A 22,785-nucleotide genomic window follows, 5' to 3' on the forward strand; every position below is an offset into this window, starting at 1 on the left:
GTTTCCAGATGGATATGCGGAGGAAATCCATCTGGCGGAGTCAGGTTAATAAGCATCAGAAACAGGGCGTGAATCAGAACAAGGAAATTGAGCCAGTCGCCTTTTTGATCTGGTTTGTAAAACCCACCCATTTAACACAGGCGTCCATTTTAGCAAACTGACAGTCTTCATTAAAAGAAATTGTTCATTTTCTGTTCAGTTTTGCTCCATATATTTTCAAATTAAACCCACAAAGGCTGAGGTATATGGTTGAAGTGAGGTGGTGATATGTGAGTGCTGGATAGATAGAAACGAGTGAAGGAGGGAACTCGACCTGCAGCCTTTTCCTCACACATATGGTGCATATTTGCAAACACAGTGTTTACGCTCATATTTACACACACACTCACTCTCAGATGATGACTGCCAATGTCTTCTCTCAAACAGGATTGGTGTCAGGTGATGCTGATGTTGCACTGACCAACTCTGCTGCACCCATCAAGAAAATAACAAAGGACAAAGGTTGGACCACACATACACCCCCACACACTTACAGAATAGAGGATATTCCATTATCCGCACTAATCTAAACCATCAAGCATTTTCTTTGGACATTTGACAAATTGTTCTCACTTAGGAGGCCCTTTTCTCATCCACTGTAGCCCAACAAACACACAGATCAACACAAACAGAGAAACAGAAGCATCAGGCATTGATCAGCTGTCTCTGAGCCATCAATCACAGGAGAGATGGATAGATAGGAGGGGAGATATGGAGGTGGGGAGATGGAGCATAGAAGGCATGGCTAAAAGGGGTCGCAAGGTCATGCACTAAAAGCATGCGGCCCCCTCCCCTTTAAACCCCTCTGACTTTTCCATTCTTCTAACACGTTCTGTTCATCTAATTTTTCACTCGCTCTCCACATTTGATCATTCATGGTCTGGATGTGTCTCTACAGACATCAGGGGAGGGAATATGTCCCTTAAGATCAATACAGGCAAAATAGTATAAAAGAGCCATCTGTGCCCAACCGAGACTTTTTCTACTGATATCTTTGTTACATTTTTTTTCTTTTTTGTTATGCCAGATTTTTAAATATGTGTTTAAAACTTAAGAAACATTTTTTTTTCTGAAACTGGATCAATTCCTGTATAGTGGAATTGAGAAAAGTTTTGTTTTGTTTTAATCTTTAACATTTTCTTCTTTTTCCAACTTAAATTTATAACCTTTGCTTCAAGCCACAGATCACAGCGTTGAATCAAACAGGGGGAAAAAATATTTTGAACTTTTTAACTTAATATATATCTAGTTAACAAACAGATCATCAAAAATCTACATTTAAAAAATGGCTAAAATGTTGATTTATCCTAACTTGCAGTAAAGTTATATTTGAGCCTAAATTAAAAGAGAAATATTAGAAAAACTGCAATGGAAAAAAATATATAAATTAGAACCCTTTATTTCAATAAAACAGCAGTTATTTATAAGATCAAAAATCAGCAAACAGCAAATCTCATCAGTATCTGAAAGCTTTTTAACCACCATAGTGGAGCCGATGATCTTTTTTTTTTTTTTTTTTTTTTTTTTGTTTTTTTTAGCAGTGATGCTCTGCTTTTTTGCCCTCCTCCTGTTTTTTTTTTTTTTTTTTATCTTGATGAATTTTACTCCACATCCAGAAATAGATGGTTTAGTCTATGAATGAAGAAAATCTTTCGAAAACATTGACTTGGAACACTTTATGAAGATGTCTCAGATAACATTATTCCAGTATTTATTTCTTTGTTGCTACATCTTTGTGGTAAATTGGGTAAGGCTTTTTGAAAATTTATTAAATTGGTTCGGGATCATACATTTCAGTTTAACAATATTACAATGCCATTACTCCTGAGGGAGGTGTTCCATGCATGTCCCATCAGGAGTGTTCTCAGGACACGCTGGTGGGACAGTGTCTCTCGGATGGCCTGGGAAGGAATCAGGCTTCCCCCAGAGGAGCTGGAGGAGGTATCAGGGGAGAGGGAAGTCCTGGCGACCCATCCAGGATAAGCCAAAACAACGAATATAAACAAATGTCTTCTCCAGGCTTTTTACAAGACAAATGTATCCAATCACAGAATCCAACTTAGTCCAACTACAATATGAAGGTCAGGGACCTTTATAGTCAGATTCCGGTCTAGTTAAAATGCAGTGCAGTCAAATTCATTGAATCTAAGACTAATAGGAGGCAAAAGCAGTAAAGAAACCGCAGGGTGGTGTGTCTAGACTCCAGCTTTGCTCCCTGGTTTACAAACTAAATTCTCAAGGCTTTCAGGTACTATTAAATACCTACAAATTACCGTAGCGGCCATTCAAATGGCCCTTCCCAGTCGAATGCCAGCCGATTGGCCGGTAACTCCCAGCAGAATCCCTTCCAACTTCCAGCCGCTCCCCTCTTGCCTATTTTTTTTTTTTACTCTGACTCCACCCTTTCATTGAATTGCAGGGTCTGGCCAGTAGAAAGTGCTTCTTTTTAGATCTTAATGTCCACAAATCATGAATGAAAGGAAGAAAGAGAATATTTTAGTACCAAAATGTATGTTTGAAAAGGAATTGTAGAGGACCAGCCAAGGGCCCATCAAGGAAAGTGGGGAAATTTTGAATGGCTACTACTTTACCAATCAATCAAGTAGAGAAACAGAGAAAAGCCCATCACCTTTTTTCATCTACAGTAACTGTTAAGAGATCATGAAAAACAATAAAAGCTAAAATTTAATGCAAATGAAAGTTAGGTTGTAGTCTGTTTTAGAACAAGTTTCCTAAGTTTTTAATTAAGCATTGTATACCTGTCAAAGTTTTAATACTCTACTTAGCAACTCTTCAAAGTAAAAGCTGACAAAAGCGGCTAAAAAAAATACGTCCTTTGTTTTTCTTCATTGAAGCTGTTCTTTTATTCCCGCATGGTATTTATTTAGGCGCCTTTTTGAAGCCAATCAATGGGAGGAAAAGTTGAAAGAACACATAAAAGAGAAGGGAGAGGTCTTCAGAGGAAATAAAACTAATTTGATCTTTCAGATATCCAAATAATTTTAAGTAAAAGGTTAAAATGGCAAAAAAAAAATAAAGCTTGATGTCAATGAAGGAATTTTAGGGCAACTGTTGGGAAAGTTAGAAACTATTTGGAAAAAAAGCATTAAAGCTAACTTGAGAGCATGGGGAAACATGGGAGAAGACAGATGAAGATGCAGAGAAGACTTGCAGAGGAAAAAAGTGATTTAGAAAATGAGTGAGTGTGTAATGGTGGAGTCAAGGGATGTATGGATGAAGTGGCAGATAGGGAGTGTGTGTGTTAGAGTGCATCTTAATCAGCGTTAATTTCACAGCAGAGTTAACCCAGTTGTCGGAGTGTTAGGCATTAAGGGCTGAGCAGACACTGTGACGCACTCACGATGAACACACGCATACACATGAAGGATGTCTTTAATCCTTGCCAATTAGCACCCCACATGATTGTCAGAATACTAACAACCTCTGAGTGTGTGTGTAATTGATTTCTGTGTTGCCGCTTCGCTGTCTTGTAACGTTAGAAAACACAAACATTTCATAAAGTTTACTGATGACTGCTACACTTCATGAAAAATAATCCAGTTTCTGAAAGTCTCTCAGCTTATTTTGAAAAAAAGTAGAAATGCTTCTCTATTACAGAGTTTTGAGGCCTTCGTACAGTAAAGGCAAAAATAAAAAAGTCGAAACTGTTAATTTTTTTACTCTCTGATGTTTAAAAGTTGTGTATTTGCAAACAAAAAGGGATCAATTTCTATATGGGTGCATTATTCTGACATTTAAAAGCTGGAATTTGCTGGAAATAACATTTTTTACTTGTTGGACGTTATAAGATCAGGCATTTGTGACAAAAAATGCCAGAAATCCTGTTAGTTTGAGTTTCTAAATTCAGAAGATATTTTTAACATGAATCAAATTGGAAGAACTTCACTGCTCCTATAGCTGGAATTTTGCCAAATCATTCTAATTTCAAACATAATGTCTACATTAATACAGAATCTTTTGTGTTTTCTTTATTCAAGTGAGAATCACTACCAAACTTTTGGGTTAACATATATTCCTTTCAATTCTTCAAACAGAAGAGTCTCCGCTGGGTCAGACCCTGCCTCCTGGTTTTCCTGCTCCGTTCCTGTTTGCTGACGGCCTGTCGTCAGTGGAGACTCTGCTCACCAACATACAGGTAAAATCATTTTAATGCCATTACATAGTCAAGGTCGGAAATGTCTTCTGGCCATCTTTTTTCAATCACCAAGAAAGGTAGCCTCGTGAGACCATCCTGATCTCGCAAGCTTTCAAGATTTCACTCCCTAATCAGTCTGGAGACTCTCCGTTGAAGAAAATTTGGAGCCGTTCACCAAACGAAAGTCCAATCAGCGTTGGCTTTGAGGCGGGTTGAGGTGTGACGCAACGAGAAGTGCGACAGTTCACTCTGAAGAACATGGCGGCTTCAGCCGATGATACTAGCGTTAGCGTGGCTATCGAGCAAGTTTTATCGGAATTACAGAGTATTTCTTCACTGAAAGAAGAGCAAATCACTGCTCTGGAGGCTTTTTTCAGAGGAAAATATGTTTTTGCTCTTCTCACAACTGGTTTCGGCAAGAGTAGCCTAGCTTGTGGTTGTGTTTCCGTCGTCGGTCTGTTAGTACGTCATATGCTTCGTTGATCTGAATGGTTTATTTGGCCCGTCTATCACCAACATAGGCCAATCAGCTAACCAGTACTTTCGCCCCTTCCCAAAATTACTGCAACGGAAGGTTTCCAGGTGGATATGCGGAGCAAATCCATCTGGCGGAGTCAGGTTACAAGAAAGGTGCACATACCAAAGAGCAAGCAAAGTTATGGCGTAATAGGGATTGTTCCTGGTCTTGAACTGGTTTCTGCCTTAAGAGGAAGGATTCCAGTTCCTGGGGGTGTTCAAAGATGATGGCTGGATACACTGGAGATTTGTTTCTATTGGAATATCAGGCATCTAATTAGGATGCCTCTTTGGTACTGATCTTTGAAGGATTCAGATTCCCACAGAATAAACTGAAAGCCGCCACTGTGTGGAGAGTTTCTTGCTTTTACCTGGTATGTTTCCACATCGTCAGCTTCATGGATGAAAGCTCACATTTTTGGATGTGGCTCTCTCCCATGGTGATTCATAATCACCCAGAAGGAGTTTAATTCAATTCAATTCAGTTTATTAATATAGCGCCATTTCACAACACATGTCATCTCAAGGCACTTTAAAGTTCACCAGATCATCCAGTCAAAATGATTCAAAGTTTTCTATCTAAGGAGAACCAGTTGATTGCATTGACTCATTGACTCGTGTCTTTGATGTTAAATTGTGGAAATGTTTTACTAAAATAAGAATGATTTTCCAACCAGAATATGCTTGTCATTTACTAACCAAACATCTTTGTTCAGGGCCTGCTGAAGGTGGCCGTGGAGAACGCCCGAGCGCAGGACAAACAGATCCAGGCTGAGAAGAGGGAGCTGAAGATGGAGCTCTACAGAGAACGAGAGATGCGTGAGAGTCTGGAACGACAGCTCAACTCCGAGCTACAAAGCAGAGGTTGTTTATGATCTGTCATAAAAAAAAGGATTACAGTCATAAGAAATTACTGCAGATGTTTCTTCTTTACCAGAAATGTCAAATTAAATCTATGTCTTTCTCCAGCTTCGATCCAAAAACGACTGAAGAAGGAGAAGAAAGCAAAGAGAAAGCTACAGGAAGCGCTGGAGTTTGAATCCAAGAGGAGGGAGAGAGTCGAGGATGCTCTCAAACACTCATCCTCTTCCTCTCCATCTCCTGAGCCTCTTCATGCCACCAACAACAACTCCAAGAATGGTAGGACCTCCCCCATTAGGTTATTTTACTGATCCATTATATTATTTGAATTCTTTATGTCTCTGATACTTCTATTTTTTTTTTTTTTACAACATACACATGGTATTGTTTTATTCTTTTGTCATCATAGGCTATTGTGCCTGCTGGTTATCTCTTTTTTTTTTTTTATCTGCCTAGACCGACATTGGTTGCTGCTGCTGACTGAAGCAGCTCTTAAAGCAGAGCTACAAGATGCTGCTGTTTGTATTTCTTACTTCCATAAAAAACAGAGTAATCACATTTGGTAGTAAAGCGGCAGTTCATCTATCTCTGCTGTGCTTCAGAAAAGGACAGTTTACAGTACTAATGTTAGAGTCTTCCTTCCTCCACATGCTATGACTTTGGCTGCAATGGAGGGAGAGTGACTGTTTGTTCTCATGTGCTTTCTGAAGGGATTTACCCATCAGATATAGGAAATTGATTTATCTCAATGGTTGATCGTGGCTCGGCTGGTGTTTTTGTTCTGCTGGTGCTTTCTAGCATTAGGATCTTAGCTTTGGTATCTTCTTCACATGCTGTGGGGGGGTCATCGGTTTCTGATTTGAGGGGTTTGGCTGGAAGGTGTTCGTTGGCGATGGGAGGTATGGCTTTATGCTTTTGCCCCGTTGTTTGTGGGGGGTTGGCTTACCAGCATGGTCAGATGCCTCTCAGTTTGTGTTGGGTTCTATCTAGGTGCCTGACCTTCAATGTTTTGGTCCAGCATGTGGAACTTCACTCAAGTGGGTGGGACACAGGGGTCTTTCTGGCACCTGTGTTCGGATTGCTGGGATGCTGTGATTGGCCTTGGGCGTTGGGTTGCGGGTGCATTGCAGCCATGGGTACAAAATATTTTTGTGGATGTGGTGGTTTGGGACGTCTAGCCACGTGGGTCCACAGCGGGGTGGCAAAACCCCCTAGAACCCAACACCCATTCTTACAGGAATGTGAGGGGTGTGTGTGGTTATAAGGGCGGGATTGTTTGAATGCGACTTGATGTCTGTGAAAACCTTTTTGCCTTCTTGTCTGCCTGAATGTTTGGCTGCCCCTATCCACTGGGCCATCCTGAACCCCAAACATTAGTATAAGGGGGGTCCTTCCCCTCCTGATGCTCCTTGCAGGTAACCAGTATCTCTGTCTGCTGGTGCGTCAATGGTTCATTCTGTGTTGGGCCGGGTGCCTCTTTGCACCAGCATGGGTCCCTGGGCATTTAGTAGTCTCCACCTTGGAGTGATGCCCCCCTGGGTTTCAGATTTCAAGGCAGACACACAACTGGATTCATGAAGAAGGCTGTTCTTGCTGTTGTCTGATCCAGAATTTACTATTGTAATGCTCTTTATGCTGGTTTACCCATTCTTTACTGAGCCACCTCCAACTTCCTGGGCCTTTTAACCATGTAATACTGCCACATGGGTACATATTTCCCAAATTTATTCCATTTACACTGGTTTCCTATTCATTTTAGAATAAATTTTAATGTTTTATTACTGGTCTTAAAAACGCTGAATAACCTTACATTCCCTTATTTATCAGAGCTGTTGATTTCATCTACAGTACCTGTTCTATGTCTCTGAAGTAAGATAATTAGCTCCTCCCAACTTTTCCAAAGTATAATTTTGGTGCCTTTTCTATGGTTGTACCTCAACTCTGAAATCAGCTTCCGTCAGAAGAAGAATTAATTTAAAGCTTTAGTCTTTTTAGTTCAACAGACTTCTACCACTTCAATATTTGGTGACACTTCTATTTCAATATTATGTTTATGAACTTAAGTTGTGTCCTTCTATCTTGTGCTTGGTATTCTGCTGTGTAAACTGATTTTTGGAAGCACCTCGGTCAACGCACTGTGACTGTCTAATGAATGATGGATTGGATGAATTATGGTTTGGTAAGGAGTATCCATCGTATCCATGGCACTCAATAGTTGGAAACAGGTCTCAAATATGTCTTTAAAAAAGACTCTGCCTGTTCCTCCAATCAAAATAAATCCCAGCGTTTTAAATAAAACCCAACAATGTCATTTTTAAAAATGCCTTTAGTCTCCTTGATCTTATCATTTTTGACGAAGCTAACTTCCTAAAATTATATTTACATAAATGCTCATATACATTTCTAAGGAGATGATGTTTATAGATATTGCAATTTTCAAATTAAAAGCAAGTGACTTTTCTTTTTTCCCATTTTTTTGCTTGTTAATTTAGACATCGAATAATATCAAGAAAATAACTGATACTTTTTAATTATTCCAGTTATTTCTTCCTATAAAAAAATGGTCATTAAAAAGCATAATTTACATCTTTAATGATTGTGTTTAATTTGTTCGTATTAATCGTAGTGTAAGACCATGTAAATATTCCAATACAAACCTGCTAACTGGCTCTTTTTTTGGTGTTTGTTTGAAATGATTAGTTCCTTTGTGGCTCCGGTTTCCCTGCAGACCCAGCTCACCGTAACAAGGTGCTTTTTGTTTTTTATTGGCCGACCCACTGAGACTCTGTCTTGTCTCTGTGTTTCATACCAGACGCTGCTGTAGCCGAGGACAAACCTGAACTTAATGGAAACCAGCAAGACAACGGTGCTGTACAAGGTACAAATAACACAACACATACACACACACACTTCCTGTATTAACACCATACTGTACACAAGCACGTTCAAAGGCACTGTTTTAAAGACACACAAACACATGGTGGGCACATGTCTGTGTCGGGGCCCCATTTAGATTAGTGGAGACATTAGGCAGACATCATGGCTTCTCTTTGATGTGTACCTAAGGAGACACACATGTGACGTGTCTTAAAATATTTTTTTTAGCGTACGAGTGTATTTATAGGAGTGATTATGCAGTTTTCAAACCTTTAGGGCCAGAAACAAGAAGGCATGGTCCAGTTAGTGCTTTCAAGTTATCTAGAGGTTGTAAAAAAACAAAAAAACAAAAAAATGGAGTGTTTAAATAAAGTTTTTAACAGCAACTCATGTAAAGATGTTTAAAAAGATGAAAATATAAAGTCATTTTCTACAACAGTAGCTTTATCTCTTCTGAGAAAATTGAAAACTTTAGTTGAATGAGGTATAAAATATTTTTTTTCAACTGGATCACTGGAGCTGATTGGCAGTTGACCGTTTTATGATTCATCTGACCACCTTTTGTCTAGAGGAGAGCACTTAGTCCCCATTTATTACATCAAACAGGCCTGGAGCAAATAGAAAGAAACATAGCTTTGATCACTTCTTTTGGCAAAATCTTTCAAGATCATCCTGAGTCTTTGTTTATGATCTTCTCCCTTCAGCTCGTCTTACAGGTTATTTTCAGTATTGAGATGGACATGGACCAAAATTGATTTTGTGTCTGATCGTTTCCCCACCTCTTTTAGGTCATTATCTTTTTGAAAGGTCATTTATTTATAGTTTACTATCAGGAGATGGCAGATTTTCATTAGAGTGCCCTCGCATTACAGAATTTCTTGATGTTACATGCAAGGTTGTCAAACCCACAGTATCACAGATCCTCCACCATGCTTAGGATGAATCACTTTCTTATGTGTTTATTTATTTTACCCTAGATCCACTTGGTTCTTTTTAAGGATACCCTTGCAGACTTAGTAACATCTAAAAAAAAGTGTCCAACTGGTTTCAGATACACTCATACACTTATTTCTGTGCCTTAATGTACAGCCTAATGGGCCATCTTAGCACAAAAAGCAAAATCACTGATTTTAAACCAGAGTTAATTGAAAATTAGCTTGAATAGAAAAAAAAATCATGCTTTAGTTTATTTTGAAGTTTTTTACCAGTCTTTATCAGAAGGAAGAATAATTTCGTAGGTTTCTTCAGCTTAGCGTTAGAAAAACATATTATGCCATCAAGAGTCCTCACAGGTACAGTACTGATGCGTGTGTTAGTATGCATGTGTCGTTGTCTTTCCACCAGCTGTGCTCAGTCCTCCCTGACATTGAAAACCTTCACCTGAAACTCTGCGAGCGTATAACATCTATACACACGCTCACACGCTGTAGGTGTGTGTTTGATCCGCATACTTGTGAGACAGGGAGCTCTAATTAGCTCTCACTCCTCTTTAGACCCCTTTTAGATCCCCCTCTCTTCTGCAAGCCAAGCACTCCGACACACACACACACACCTGATTTCATTAATGTTGATTGGCCCGGTAGGACCCCTCTTACTCTCTCTCTCCGTAACACACACACAGCGAAACACACACTCATCCCTCCTGCCGTAAAAGCATTTTGCACCTACGGTGGTTTAGCTTCGCACACATACACACCTCCCCTGCCTCTCACCTTCTACACTCTTAATTAACGAGTGAAGAGAAAACTGCTGAATACAAAGAAAGACATTGCATTACAATCAAAAAGAGAGGAGGAGAAAGAAGGGAGTGGGAAAAGACGAGAAGCCTGTGAGAATGTGCAGGAAAAATCTGGGTGGAATGTAGAAGGTAGAGGAAGAAGTTCTGGAGAAGGTAATAGGGAAACATTCACAGAAAAAGAGGGAGGAGAGAAAGAAACGGTTCAGAAAGAAGGATGAAAAAACAAGGAAATAAAGATAGGCGAGGAGAATTATTAAGGAAAAAATAGAAAGATGAATGCTGACAAAGAAATTGATAAAAGAATGATAATGAAGATGACCTGAAATATGAGGAAGGATGAGGCAGAGAATGAACAAAACGGAAGGTGAAGCGGTAAGATTTCCTGGGACAGAGTTGAAAAATGCAACCTTGTTCTGAGACCTGGTGACATTTTCTCTACGGCGCTGATAGACTCCTAACGAGGCAGGTCAGCGCAGTCATTTTTAACCGGGACACCAAACACATACAGGAACCTGCGCACACAGAACCAATAGCAGGTGAATCCTACAGACAAAACAACATGTTTAAAAGCAACACAGAGAGAAGGTGAGGAGGGGGAGGAAAAAACTGAAAGAAAAATGTATAAATATTTGATTTATTTTTTCTAGCTGTGATTTTATTATATTACATCTTCATCATTTTATATTTCTGATAATAGATTATAGGTAGACTGGCCTCGAATCAACTATCTGATTAGATGTGAATAAAGTTATTTACATTCCACAAAAGTTTAAAAAACAATCCACTGGACTTGGTTTCCAAGATTTGAAGACGTTTCACTTCCTCTCCAGGAAGCTTTCTCAATTCAAATGTCTGGATCCGCAGTGAGTTTGAGTCTTTATATAGACAAGGCCTTGTATTTATTGCATAATGACTCAAACTCACTGCGGATCCAGACATTTGAATTGAGAAAGCTTCCTGGAGAGGTGGCGAAACGTCTTAAAATCTTGGAAACCAAGTCCAGTGGATTGTTTTTAAAGTTTTACGGAATGACTATGACCTGGATGACTGAGAATCTTCATCAACAAAGTTATTTACACAAACACGCTGGAAAATGATCATATAAAAGACATCATTTTGAAAATAAAAACACCTAATTTTATATGTTCTGGGTTTATAGGTGGAGGTAACACCTATGTAATATGGGAACACCCTCTGATCCATGCTCTATTGTGTCATATTCTAGTCCTTACTGCTACGTTGAGATTTATTCCTAGTCCAACACACCTGAATCAATTGTCTAATTTGTGTCCTCATCATTTGGTCCCATTTCTCAAAGTCCTGTTCATGACCTAACTGAGGAAACATCTCACTGAGGACGGGAGTTTGACACTTTGCTCCAGATTGTCTTAGAGTTTGGAGTTTAATCTACGGATTATGAGATTATATATCAAAGCTTGGAAGCTTGTCCTGTTAAATTAACTGAAAAACAACTGTTTTATTTACAGAAATCATAAAGAGTTAGTAGCCATCTATCCAATGTGAAGGAGAAGAATTGGATTTCTTAGTATATGATTAGCAAATAAAATGCAGGATTATTTATTTATTTATTTTAATTACTGGCTGTTTGGGACATTGCTGCACATTTCCATCTGAAAAATCCACTTCAGCATTTATTTGAAAAACAAAAACAAAAAAAACAATCCTTACTCACATAAATCAATTGATATTGTCCCAGAGGACAGCTGTTGTAACTAGAAGACTCTCTGGCAGCTTTCCTCTTCATACCTAAGGTTTTCCATAAAGATAGAGATACTTGCACAGTTAAAGCAGCCTTAAGAGGTAATATTTAAACTTCAGTCTCTTGTAGGAATTTGTTGAAATTCATCTTCCTCAAAATTAGCATCTCTTCAGGTTAAAAAGATACAGAAATAATTTTGTCTGTTAGTTTTAGGCTAGTGTTGAACTACTGTAACACATGTTGGATGTCATGTTGGTGTTTGCTGGGGTTTTATGGACCTAGCTTTCACTGGTTTCCAAAAATAAAAAGCATCATTAGCCAAATCCCTAAGTGTCCTGCTGTAAAGTCGTGATGAAGCCAGGCTGATGTTCTGGTATTTTTAACTAGAGGAAAGTTATAGATTGGAGTTTTAAGGTCAATACTGAGGGGATCGGCACACGCACCTCTTTACGTTTTCAGAACAGTAAAAAAAAAAAGAAGCCTGAAGGGGAGGAAAATGTAAAAGAGGGCAGGAGAGGACGGAGAGAAGAATGGGGTGGGTTAAAAATAAGAGGAGGAGGACAGGAGGGAGCAAAGAGGAGGTGAAGAAGAGGATAGGATGCATGTAGAAGAGAGGGATGAAAGAGGAGAGGAGGGGGTTTGAGAGGATTGTGGAGTGATAAAAATAGGGAAGGGCAGGAGATGTGAGGATGAAAAGGAGGGTAGGCAGGGAATATGAAGGAGGAAGTGAGCGTAAGATGAAAGAGAAAAATTTAAGAAAGTTTTATATTCCAATGTGTACAGTCTCATTCATGTCTTTAGGATGAAAAAAAGCAAAGTAAGGAGGTAAAAAGATGACAAAGAGCATGGGAAGATGAGTGTTAAAGTAGCAGAGGGCAGAAAAAAAAGATGGAAAGAGGAGGGAGGGCAGGTTTATGGTTGCTGTTATGCAGAAATGTAAACAGTTTGCAACGTTCGCAGAAAACAATGACACCGCGGGGAGAGGAAGGTGTGCGAGCGTCTCTGCTGTATGTACAAGTGTGTTTAATGTGTGGGTGGGTGCAGCAACAGCACTACAGGGAGCGGAAGGAGCGCGACGGAGGTGAAATGAGAGAAAGAGAGGAGGGAGGGGAGGAGTCCACCATGGCAAAACTAGAGATATGAGATTCTTATCATAAACGGATACTGCATAAAGGGGAACGAAAACACTACTTCCTTTTTAAATAATTATGATGAGTGTTCCTATGCAGATGTAAGCTCATTTAGTTTACAATGAAAACTTCATTCATGGTTAAACCTCCTGTAACAGCAGCTGTAAGGAGGGTTTCGCTCACTAGAATGATAAAAGTAAGGCGTTTAAAGGTATTTTCGCAATTTTTTTAACAGACCCGCCCTCTCTACTTTAAAAAAAAAAATGTACATGCATAAACCCTCTACCTGCTCTCGAGAGGGAACACCTATTAAACCAGGAGCCCATTTCTCCTCATGCATGCTCTGTTTAAAAGTTGCTGTTCTCATAGCTCATACAAGCTTACTGTGTCCGGGTGTCCGCCCTAACCCCTTAATCCCATTGAGGGATTAAGGGGTTAGGGCGGACTATGAGTGGGCACTATGTAGTGGAATTTCTAGTGAACTCAGTTAACTGACCGTTTGGACAGATGATCACTACTTTTTGCTTCCCGTTGGTCACATAACTCGTCCACCACACGGTGCCTGCGCAATCTTTGACATTACTCGCCGCTGTCGGGTAGCGGCAGCCTATGGCGACAACAGGCCGCTGTGACAGCAAATCGCATAATACTTTACGAGGACAGCTTCCCATGCAAAGTATTCTTTCGTTTCTTCTCATGCACTTCTTAGACACTTTTTAAAAGAACCGCAGTAGGAAAGGTGTGCTTCAATGACTGTCTGAAAGTGCGCTTAAGCAGAAAAGATATCTAACGGGGCAAGCACGTAAGATGGCCTTACGTAAACATATCACCAGAATGATTGACAATTAAGAGGACCACTTATTTAGATGATCCACCTGGAAAAAGAACATCCTCCACTATATCTTTAAACAAGTCCTTTCGCTCTCAGTTTAATTTGCCTTCAACTCATGATAGAGGTGCTAAACAGGTTCATGGAGGAAACCTATAGCTGCTGAAGAAGAGAAACCCGATTTAATTACAGCGGGAAAACATAAAAGCAGTCATTAAATGCTGCATAACATGATATGTTATTTACCAAGCTTCAGAATACTTGCGTAATAGATCTGTTTCGTTTCCTCGTTACAGAAAAATGTAAAATAGAATCAATGAGTCTAACCAGAGGAATGGAGGTTTTGTTCACTCGGAAAGAGCACTTAAATAGGCTACTCATGTGATGTTACGCATAATTACACAAACCAAATTATCAAAGAGAAAGCTGAGAGCTAGCATTAGCTAGCTTTTTGTGCTAACTCTTCATAGCAGAGATTTTCAGCAGCAGTAAGAAGTGTTTCTAGCTTTATACTGTATCTCAATCTAAATTTTTTGCTTCATGATACGTATTTGACATTTAATCCCCAGACAAAACTTTGTCAACCTTGTCTCATTTGATTCTCTATAAGGAAAGTAAATTTATACCAGCGCACTAAAACCCATGTATGTCAGTTTATCTGTCATTTTCGATTTAATAAGGAGATTAAAATGGAAAAATCCCAATTACTTTGTGAAGTCGTACATAATAAGGGTGATATATATTACCAATGTTGGAGCATATAATGTTAGAAATTAGTTTGGATGAGAGTAAAATGATTCCTCATATCACAAAGGGTCAATACTGTATATGAATTCAGTCTGCGATCGATATGTCATCTGCCCATCTAACCATATAATTTAAATTTAATATCAACTCGTATTTAAAAAACATATATATGTTTTTTTTTTTTTTTTCAAAGCTCTTACAAGCATCAGCTTTCTTTTAGTAATAAAAAGAAAATTATAAGAAATCACCTGTTTGCTATAGAATTGTGCCTTGTGAATTTCAAAATAAAGTTGTCCATTGAAGATGATGATATAAATTTATGTTTTCATTTTGCATCAATGTAATTCAATCATTAATGACTTAAGTGATGGATTGATGTATTGTTACACCCCTAATACATTATATTCTGTAGGTTTTATCATCCACTTAATGTCTATTGATTCTGTTTCTGGTCCCCTTTTAGTCCCAATGGCTTTTATACAATCTAAAAGGTTGACCCCCTAATTAAAAAAAGGCAAGGGATGTTTTAAATATTAGCTTACTGTATTTTAATGTCAGACCTGCATATAATAGTAAATTATTCATAATTATCTGTTCTTTTTTATTCTTCTTTGTGTCCTGTTTTGCTATTATAGCTTTGGGAATAAAGGTCATAGAGATGGTATAGCCAAACAGCTTTACTTTTACATGGAGACCATAATAGCTGTTGCCATAAGGTTCCGCTTGATACTTGCATGTGAATGTTTTTATTAAAATGATTTAGGGAATAAAAACAAATACAACAGAGATGGAAAGAGAGATGAGAAAGAAAGAGGGGACAACAATTACTGGGGAGAGAAAGATAAAGGCAGGAAAATTCTTCAAAAATAATTCTCTGTTTTAAGAGCATAACCTCAAGATGAGCACAAATCTATCTGTAGATAATTTTTCTACTGCTCTACAAATCAGAATCACTAGGGGAAAAAAGCAATGCTATCAGAAGTTTTATTTTATTTTTTAGAAAAAAACTGATTTCTAACAAATCAAAAGCGTGAAAGTCGTTCTAAAGCAGAATAGAGTGAGAACATTAGGTGAAGATTTTTTTACACTTGTACAAACAGTTTTTTTTTATTAAGACTGTTGAAAAAGTTCGTAAAAATCTGCAGCAACTTTTCTTGTTCACCATTTGCTTTATAAAACCTCTTAGCGTTAGGTTGCTCTCAAGCTGAATGTGTGAACGCCAGGATTTTGTGATAAAAGTCAATAAAGCACCTTCAGACTCAGTTTGCCTTAAAGAGGATTATTGTTTAAGCTAAAATAAACATTATTAAATCTCCTTGGGTTGTCGTCTCTTTGTGTTTTTCTGCAGAGTCGCGGCCGTTCCTGAAAACCCCCATGATGTTCTAGAACCATAACGGCACGTCTCGTGAACCTACTCACCTCCCCTTCCTGTACAAACTCCAACAGAAATACAGCATCCACTGGATTATATCACTGCGACAGCATCCCACGGATGGGACTTTTTTTCACTTGGCTACAAAATGATGAGACTACTATATGAGACACACTGGACTTGTTTTGGGGGTTCTCTTAATTCCTCTTTTTAGACAAACCTTACTCCCTTCATTCCAGGTTTTCTGAACTTATTCCCAAACTTTTGTCTCCCATTCGTTTGGAAAACTGATTGATACATCATCATTCCTGAGAACACAGATCCATGAAGAAAATGGACCAACCACATCCGCTCCTACCATGTTTGGAAAGGAAAAGATGAGACATACCTTTAATTGGACAGACTGAGAGAAACAGTCCAATTATGTGCTTTGATCTGCAGCACTAGACTCTTTCTGATTGGTCCTGACCACATGGATGCGGTTTTATACTAAGGAAAAAAAAGACACAACCTCATTGGCTGAATGTTGGATCGGCCAATCAGAGGAGGTCCAAATGGGAAATGAAAAAGGATTAAAGTATATAAAACCATGACTAAAAAACACTGAAGAAGAAGTGAAGGAAAACAACCCTGTGACCATCTGTGTCTCCATCGTTTGATTTCATTGAAGAACTCATGGGGCAACTTCTGATGCCCTTTGGCTAATTTTAAACTTTGAACTCTTCATCCTCTAATAGAAATACTTGCGACCCTTTTCTTTTGTCTTCACATTAAACTACTCTTTCAACACCGTATTTGTTTTTCTGCATGACTCCTCTCCTCACCTGTTTTCTCCTTCTATGAAATATCTCTTTTTTTTTTTTTATCCAATCATTTTCTAAATTCCTCTCAGAAGGAGGAAATACTCTGAAAATGTTGGGTGCACCTTTTCAATGTAAAAACTATTTTCTATTCGCCATAAAAAATGTGGAATCAGTTTCTGACATGATGCAAAACTTTCAGAAAATAATTTTTATTACAGTGGAGTGATTTTTAAAGACGGTCTCCTCCTAAAGGTACAGAAAATTCTGCTCCTTGATGTTGAGTCTTTTTCACATTTTGGTTCTAAAAGCAGAAAAAAGCGTCAGCATTTAATTTGTGTGTGTCTGATTAAACTAGAGGATGCTTAAACTGCCCTAATGCAATCCCTTTTTGATGATTTTTGGATTATAAAGTTTCTGCAGACATTCAAATCAAGCGCTCCTCATCAAAAACCAGAAACCTTTCCTATATTTTCAGACCTAATCTGAGTGCAGACTGTTGTGTTAAGGCTTTGTTTATTTCACTGTGTGTTTTGTTCATTTGTTGATTACCTTTTTCAAGCGCGTAAGGGACGAATGAGGGAGGGGAATGGGCTGGGGCGGGTGGGGCGTGGGTCAAAGGGACATTCTGTGTAGATAGAAACAACATTCAGCATTTTGTTTTTGTTTTATTTTCTTCTGAGATTTCTCGGTCTGTCACTGTTCTCTGGGTTTGAAATGACTGCAAATATACAGTATTATAATGAACTGCAATGTCTTGTGGTGTTTTACAAAAACTGATATAGATTAAATGACTTCTGCTGTGCACTATGTAATTAAGAAAATAAGCTCATATAATTACTAATTGAACTACAGGGGAAAAATCCATTAAGCAAGCAGGATCTGACTAACTGGATGCTGCAAGTCCTCCCTCATGGAGAACAAAATGACTTCCTGGATGACGAGAGGAAAAGATAAGGGATTCATATATTGCAATTTGTCATTTAAATATTTGATAATATTATTTCTAAATGATAGCATATTTGATGCAACTCTCTGTAACTTTCAGCCACTATGAAGCACTCGATCTGTGACTTCCAGGTTTAGTGCTCCTGAAAGTATCTTTCAGCACTGCACAGTTTAGAATTAAATGGTCTACTTTGGCAGGGCTGGCCCGAGGTATAAGTGTGCTGTGCTACTGGTTAGTTAGACTCCACAAGAATAATTAATGATTTGATTTTTTTTTGTTTGTCTTTTTTTTTTTTTTTACATGCATGATTATGACTATATAAATATAGTAACAAACTAGAAAAGCACTCGACAGTGCAAAAAACAATCCACTGGACTTTGTTTCCAATTTTGAAAACGCTTCCCATCCAGGAAGATTTTTCAATTTAAAATGTCAGGAATAGCGTTGAGTTCGAGGTGTTATGCAGTAGCCCATCAAAACCTTGATGGACCTGGATGACTGAGAATCTTCACCAGATTTTTAGGAGAGTTTGTGTGTTTGTCTGTCTCTCTGTGTACAGGATAACTTGAAAAGTTAAGGACGGATTTTAATGACTTTTTTTTATTTTAGGTGATCCTCATGCCAAAGACAATCCATAAACTTTTGGTGATGATCCAGATCATAATCTGGATACAGGAATTATTTTAAAGATTCTCTGACATTGTGAGATATTTGGCGGAACAAGCAGTTCCCTACGAAACCAGATGGTGGCAGCAGGGAGTATTGACAGCCTCAGCATTGGACTAAAAAGGTCTGGAGGGATTTTAGAGAAGAGAAAAAATTCAAGAAAAGGGAATGTTGTTCGTTGGTTAACAAGATCAATTGAAGAGCTATGAAAGCATTTTAAGACATTTTCTACCAGAGATGCACTTTATGCCAAGGAAAATTTCATTTAAATTTAGTAATGATCCAGATTATGTGCAAGATTTAGCTAGAAGGTTAAAGTTACGTTTTTTTTAAAGATTACTTTTGTAGCTACTATTGAAATGGGTAACTTTGGTTATCAAAGTGCATTGAAAGCAAGGGGGATGGGGTTTCATGGGGCTACTGTATAAACCATGCCCAACTAAACTAAAAATAAACTGCATAGTATTTGACTTATGAAAATTAAAACTGGAAAATTATTACAAATAGAAGACGGTAAGCGGCACAGCCAGAGCTACAATGATTGCATAGGAGGTTTGTGAATGATCTGATCATCAGACTGTTAATTGCAGCAATAGATATTATTGGCAGCAACAGAAGGCACCAAATCAAATTTTGCTGATGGCCTCATGGCAGCTTGGGCTGGCCCTGTGTTTTGGAATCTGATAGCAGACCACTTTGGAGCAGCAGATTTAGACGTCATGGAATTAGTTGAAAAGGCAAGGCCACATTTTTGCCTCTACATTAAATCCTACATCAAAGAACCAAAAATATGCTTGATCAGGTTAGAGTTTTTGAGAAGAACAGGCTGTATGGAATATAGATACACCATGCTATCTACTCATCATTTAATTGAAATAAAAAAAAAATAATAATGCATCTTAATTTAAGCTAATACATGGGTCAAATGTTTTACAGTGTTGCTTTAAGAAAGGTTTGGTTTTGGTTATTTATTAAGGAAGGGATTGGAGACTAGTTTTCTCATCAATGAGATCAACTTGAATGCAGACCAAAAACATTTCATCGGAGCAGATGGTAGTGAAGTTGCTGCTTGGCCTTTGATTGTAAGAAGAGACCGTGGCTCAATTTGAGTTCATCAGAGTGCATCTGTTGGCATCTGTTTCTAATTCTTGCTTGTTTCTCTTTTGTGGATTCAGCAGTAGGTGGGTAAGTTAGGAAGTCTTAAATCCTGGTCCGATTTTTCTCTTTCAGGTGTCATCGCGCAGCAAGAAAGCATATGGATGATGCTACTTCAAAAAGAACAAAAAAAAAATGCGGGTAACAAAATGTTGCAAGAGGCTGAAGCTCTCCATTATAAAAAAACAAAATATATGAAAATCCAGAAATTTCAAGTGTCACAAAAGTACACGTGAGGAAATAATGTATTTTTAACTTCCAGAAGGTGGGCTGTGCTCCTATGTGATATCATGCAAAGGATTGTGGGATTCCTTACAGCTCCTTAGCGCTAGCAACGGCCCTCACAAGCTGCCCGTTCTAAAATAAATCCTGATAGGAAGCATACAGGCTCATCCAACCTTCTTCCTTATTGCTAGAACTATTTGGACAGCACTTATCAAGATGAACGCTGAAGAACTACTGTAACTAATCACACATTTCAGATCCATCTTTCGCTATCCAATCCGCACCGTACCATTAGTTCGTTTGCGCAACAAGACATACATCTGCATCATCCTTCATTGTGCTATATAAAAAAATAATTATAGTAGGTGAACTCAAAAAAAAAGTATGCTTAAAAGCTCAAATACTTATTTTCTGGGATAAAAAAATGTTATATTTTCTGTTATATCGTCTCTGATCTGTCATAGGATTTAGATCCTGCAGTACCTACAGCGTATTTATATAAATAGATGTAGTAATTTTAAGTTTCATGTTAGTCTTGCATTGTACTTTTATGGTACTATATGTAGTGCATACTCTAAAGAAAGCTCAACTAAATTCAGAAAAACACTTTGTAATCAAAGTTGGCCGGACTGCTCTGAGCATATCCTATGATGACGCCAGAAAAGCAATTATGGGAGAATGTGAAAAGATCTAGTTTTCTCAGAAAAGGCACTAAATTATTTTTATAAAATGTATTTTAGCATTCTTTGATAATTAAAGGATAGGTATACATACTTTATTTACCGTAATTGCATTTGTTTATGGAGACCTGGATGAATATATGCTTGCAGGTATGTAAATGAGCTAATCGTATAGTTAATGCTTCCTGTACAGATCAGCATCCCTTGATTATTTCTTTATACATGTAACAGCTATTTTAACTACTTATTTCTTTCCCGCCGCCTAGTGGCAGCAGCCATTCGTTGCAGCTCGGTAGTGGGAAACAAGATAATCCCTTTGGAAAACGGTCCCACCACTGTTTGAATTTGCTTATAGACATTTTTTAACCACTCCAAAGGAAATACCAATGGCTAACACAAAAAATACTAACTCTAGGACATCACCCTACCATCAGATGTTTTTTCTTTTCAACAAACTAAATATGTTTCTGATCCATCCACTCATTCCTCACCAAAAAGCTTCCATCTGGAGATGCCCTTCAATGAACACATGATGTTGCTTTATTGTTTAACACAGTCTGTAACCAAACACATCATCGCTGTCTCCTTCTAACCTGTTATTTTTCCAGGAGGTAACTCTATCTGTCAGGGAGGTTAAGGCATTTATACTGTGATATTCCAGATCTCCACCTACTGATGATGGGTATTATAGTAAAGTATTTGGAGGACGCTCTCATACACTGAGAAGCCTGACAGTAAGCGCACACACACGTGGTCTATGTTCCATTTAGACTGTATATTTACTCTGCATTAGGAGCTTAATGAGGTGAGGCCTTTCCCTCTTTCCCTTACTTTCTCTTTAATGGATCTCTACCTCTTTCTCTCTCTCCATATTTGTCTTTCATTCACTCTCTCATGTCCCGCTCCTCTCTCTCCTCCTCTGTTTTCCTTTCCCCTCTTTTACAATCATCCCCACTGTCACTCTTTTGACCTTTGCTTTTCATTTTTCCATCCAGAGTTTTCATCTTCTGTCTCTTTCTGTCTCTCCATCTCTCTCCGTTTACCAAATAGCTGATGTCACTTTTTCCATTTCCCACTAATGGAAGCAGAAACACTGAGCGATGGACGACAGAGAGGAACAGCCACAGATGAAGAAGGATAGATATGAAGAGAAGGAGGCAACAAGGAAGGATGAAAAGGTGACGGTGCGGGAAAGGAGATTGAGGAATCCAAGGGTCAACACATGATTAGGTACAACAAAAGGGAATAAGAAGACAGGAAGAGAAATATAATTTTAAAGTAATGTTTTACATGGAGTCAGTGTGCAGGAAGCATACTAGTGCATCTATGCTTTAACCTTTACCTATGGGGATGAGATAGAGATCCCAAATACAAGCGACTGACATAAGCTTCCTTCAAAGAGTGGCTTGACTTATACTCATACCTTTACTTCTCAACTTTGAAAAGAGTGAGCTGAGGTGGCAAAGAGCATCTTATCAGGAGAATCCTCAGGTGTTTTCCTTTTGAGGTTTGTTAGGTAAGCCCCAATGGGAAGAAGACCCAGAACTAGAGGAACTACATATAAGTTCTGTCCCAGGAACACTTTGGGGCCCCTCCCACATTGAGTCTGGGGACATCATTGGAGAGAGGGATGTGAGGTGTTCCTCTCGGAACTCCTGACATCTTGGATGTGTGAGAAAGTAGTCGAAGAGGGATATATTATTCCATGAGGAATGGAAATGATTCTAAGGATGCATTTTTGTTTGCAGGGATGTTCAAGTATGACTGAACTTAGGAGAGGAGAGACTGGCTGCATTGACAAGAGACTGGGGAAAAAAGATTTACCCAGAGGAATGATGGGGCTTCTGATATTGTGGTTTAAATAGCAAAGGAAAGTTAGCAACTGTTGCTAGGAACACTTGCCGGAGGAAAGGAATGAGAGAAGCAGGTTGATCGATACATCTCCCACGGGATGAAGGGATAAAAAGATGGAGGGATGAAGAGAAGGAGGGGTCAAAAGGTTTGAGGAGCATGTAAAGACGAGGACGCAATTTGTAAGTTAAAAACAAGCAGCAGGATCCAGATTAAATAAGATTCTGATCCAAGGGCTGATACCACCTGGCTCCCGCTAGAGGGACTGTAGGAGGGACTGAGGGTTTTGAGGCTGTTGGCGGAATGACGCCACTGTTGGATGAGGGAAACCATGCTGAGGAGGGATTGTGAGGGACATCTATGGTTACTGGTGTTTGGCAGGCAGGGCCAGGCTGAAGGACAGCATAGAAGCATTGCTCATGGCAAGACAGGAGCCCTGAGCACCAGAGCAATAGAGGCCCAGATCTACCAAAC

The 22,785-nt window shown here is 38.7% G+C and overlaps 1 protein-coding gene across 1 annotated transcript in view; it reads left to right on the forward strand.

The window, feature by feature from the left end:
- The window catches only part of LOC107089415 (dachshund homolog 2-like), a 123,244-nt gene extending 105,712 nt beyond the window's left edge, over positions 1-17,532 (forward strand). The window contains exons 7-12 of the mRNA XM_015382174.1: positions 427-501; positions 4,095-4,195; positions 5,428-5,575; positions 5,681-5,851; positions 8,385-8,450; positions 15,962-17,532. Coding sequence (XP_015237660.1) covers positions 427-501; positions 4,095-4,195; positions 5,428-5,575; positions 5,681-5,851; positions 8,385-8,450; positions 15,962-15,999 — 599 coding nt within the window. The 3' untranslated portion in view covers positions 16,000-17,532. The remainder of the gene's footprint in view (positions 1-426; positions 502-4,094; positions 4,196-5,427; positions 5,576-5,680; positions 5,852-8,384; positions 8,451-15,961) is intronic.
- The last annotated feature ends 5,253 nt before the right edge of the window (positions 17,533-22,785 follow it).

The sequence above is a fragment of the Cyprinodon variegatus genome, unplaced genomic scaffold (genome assembly GCF_000732505.1).
Source record: "Cyprinodon variegatus isolate N-32 unplaced genomic scaffold, C_variegatus-1.0 Scaffold251, whole genome shotgun sequence".
Taxonomy (NCBI): Eukaryota; Metazoa; Chordata; class Actinopteri; order Cyprinodontiformes; family Cyprinodontidae; genus Cyprinodon; species Cyprinodon variegatus.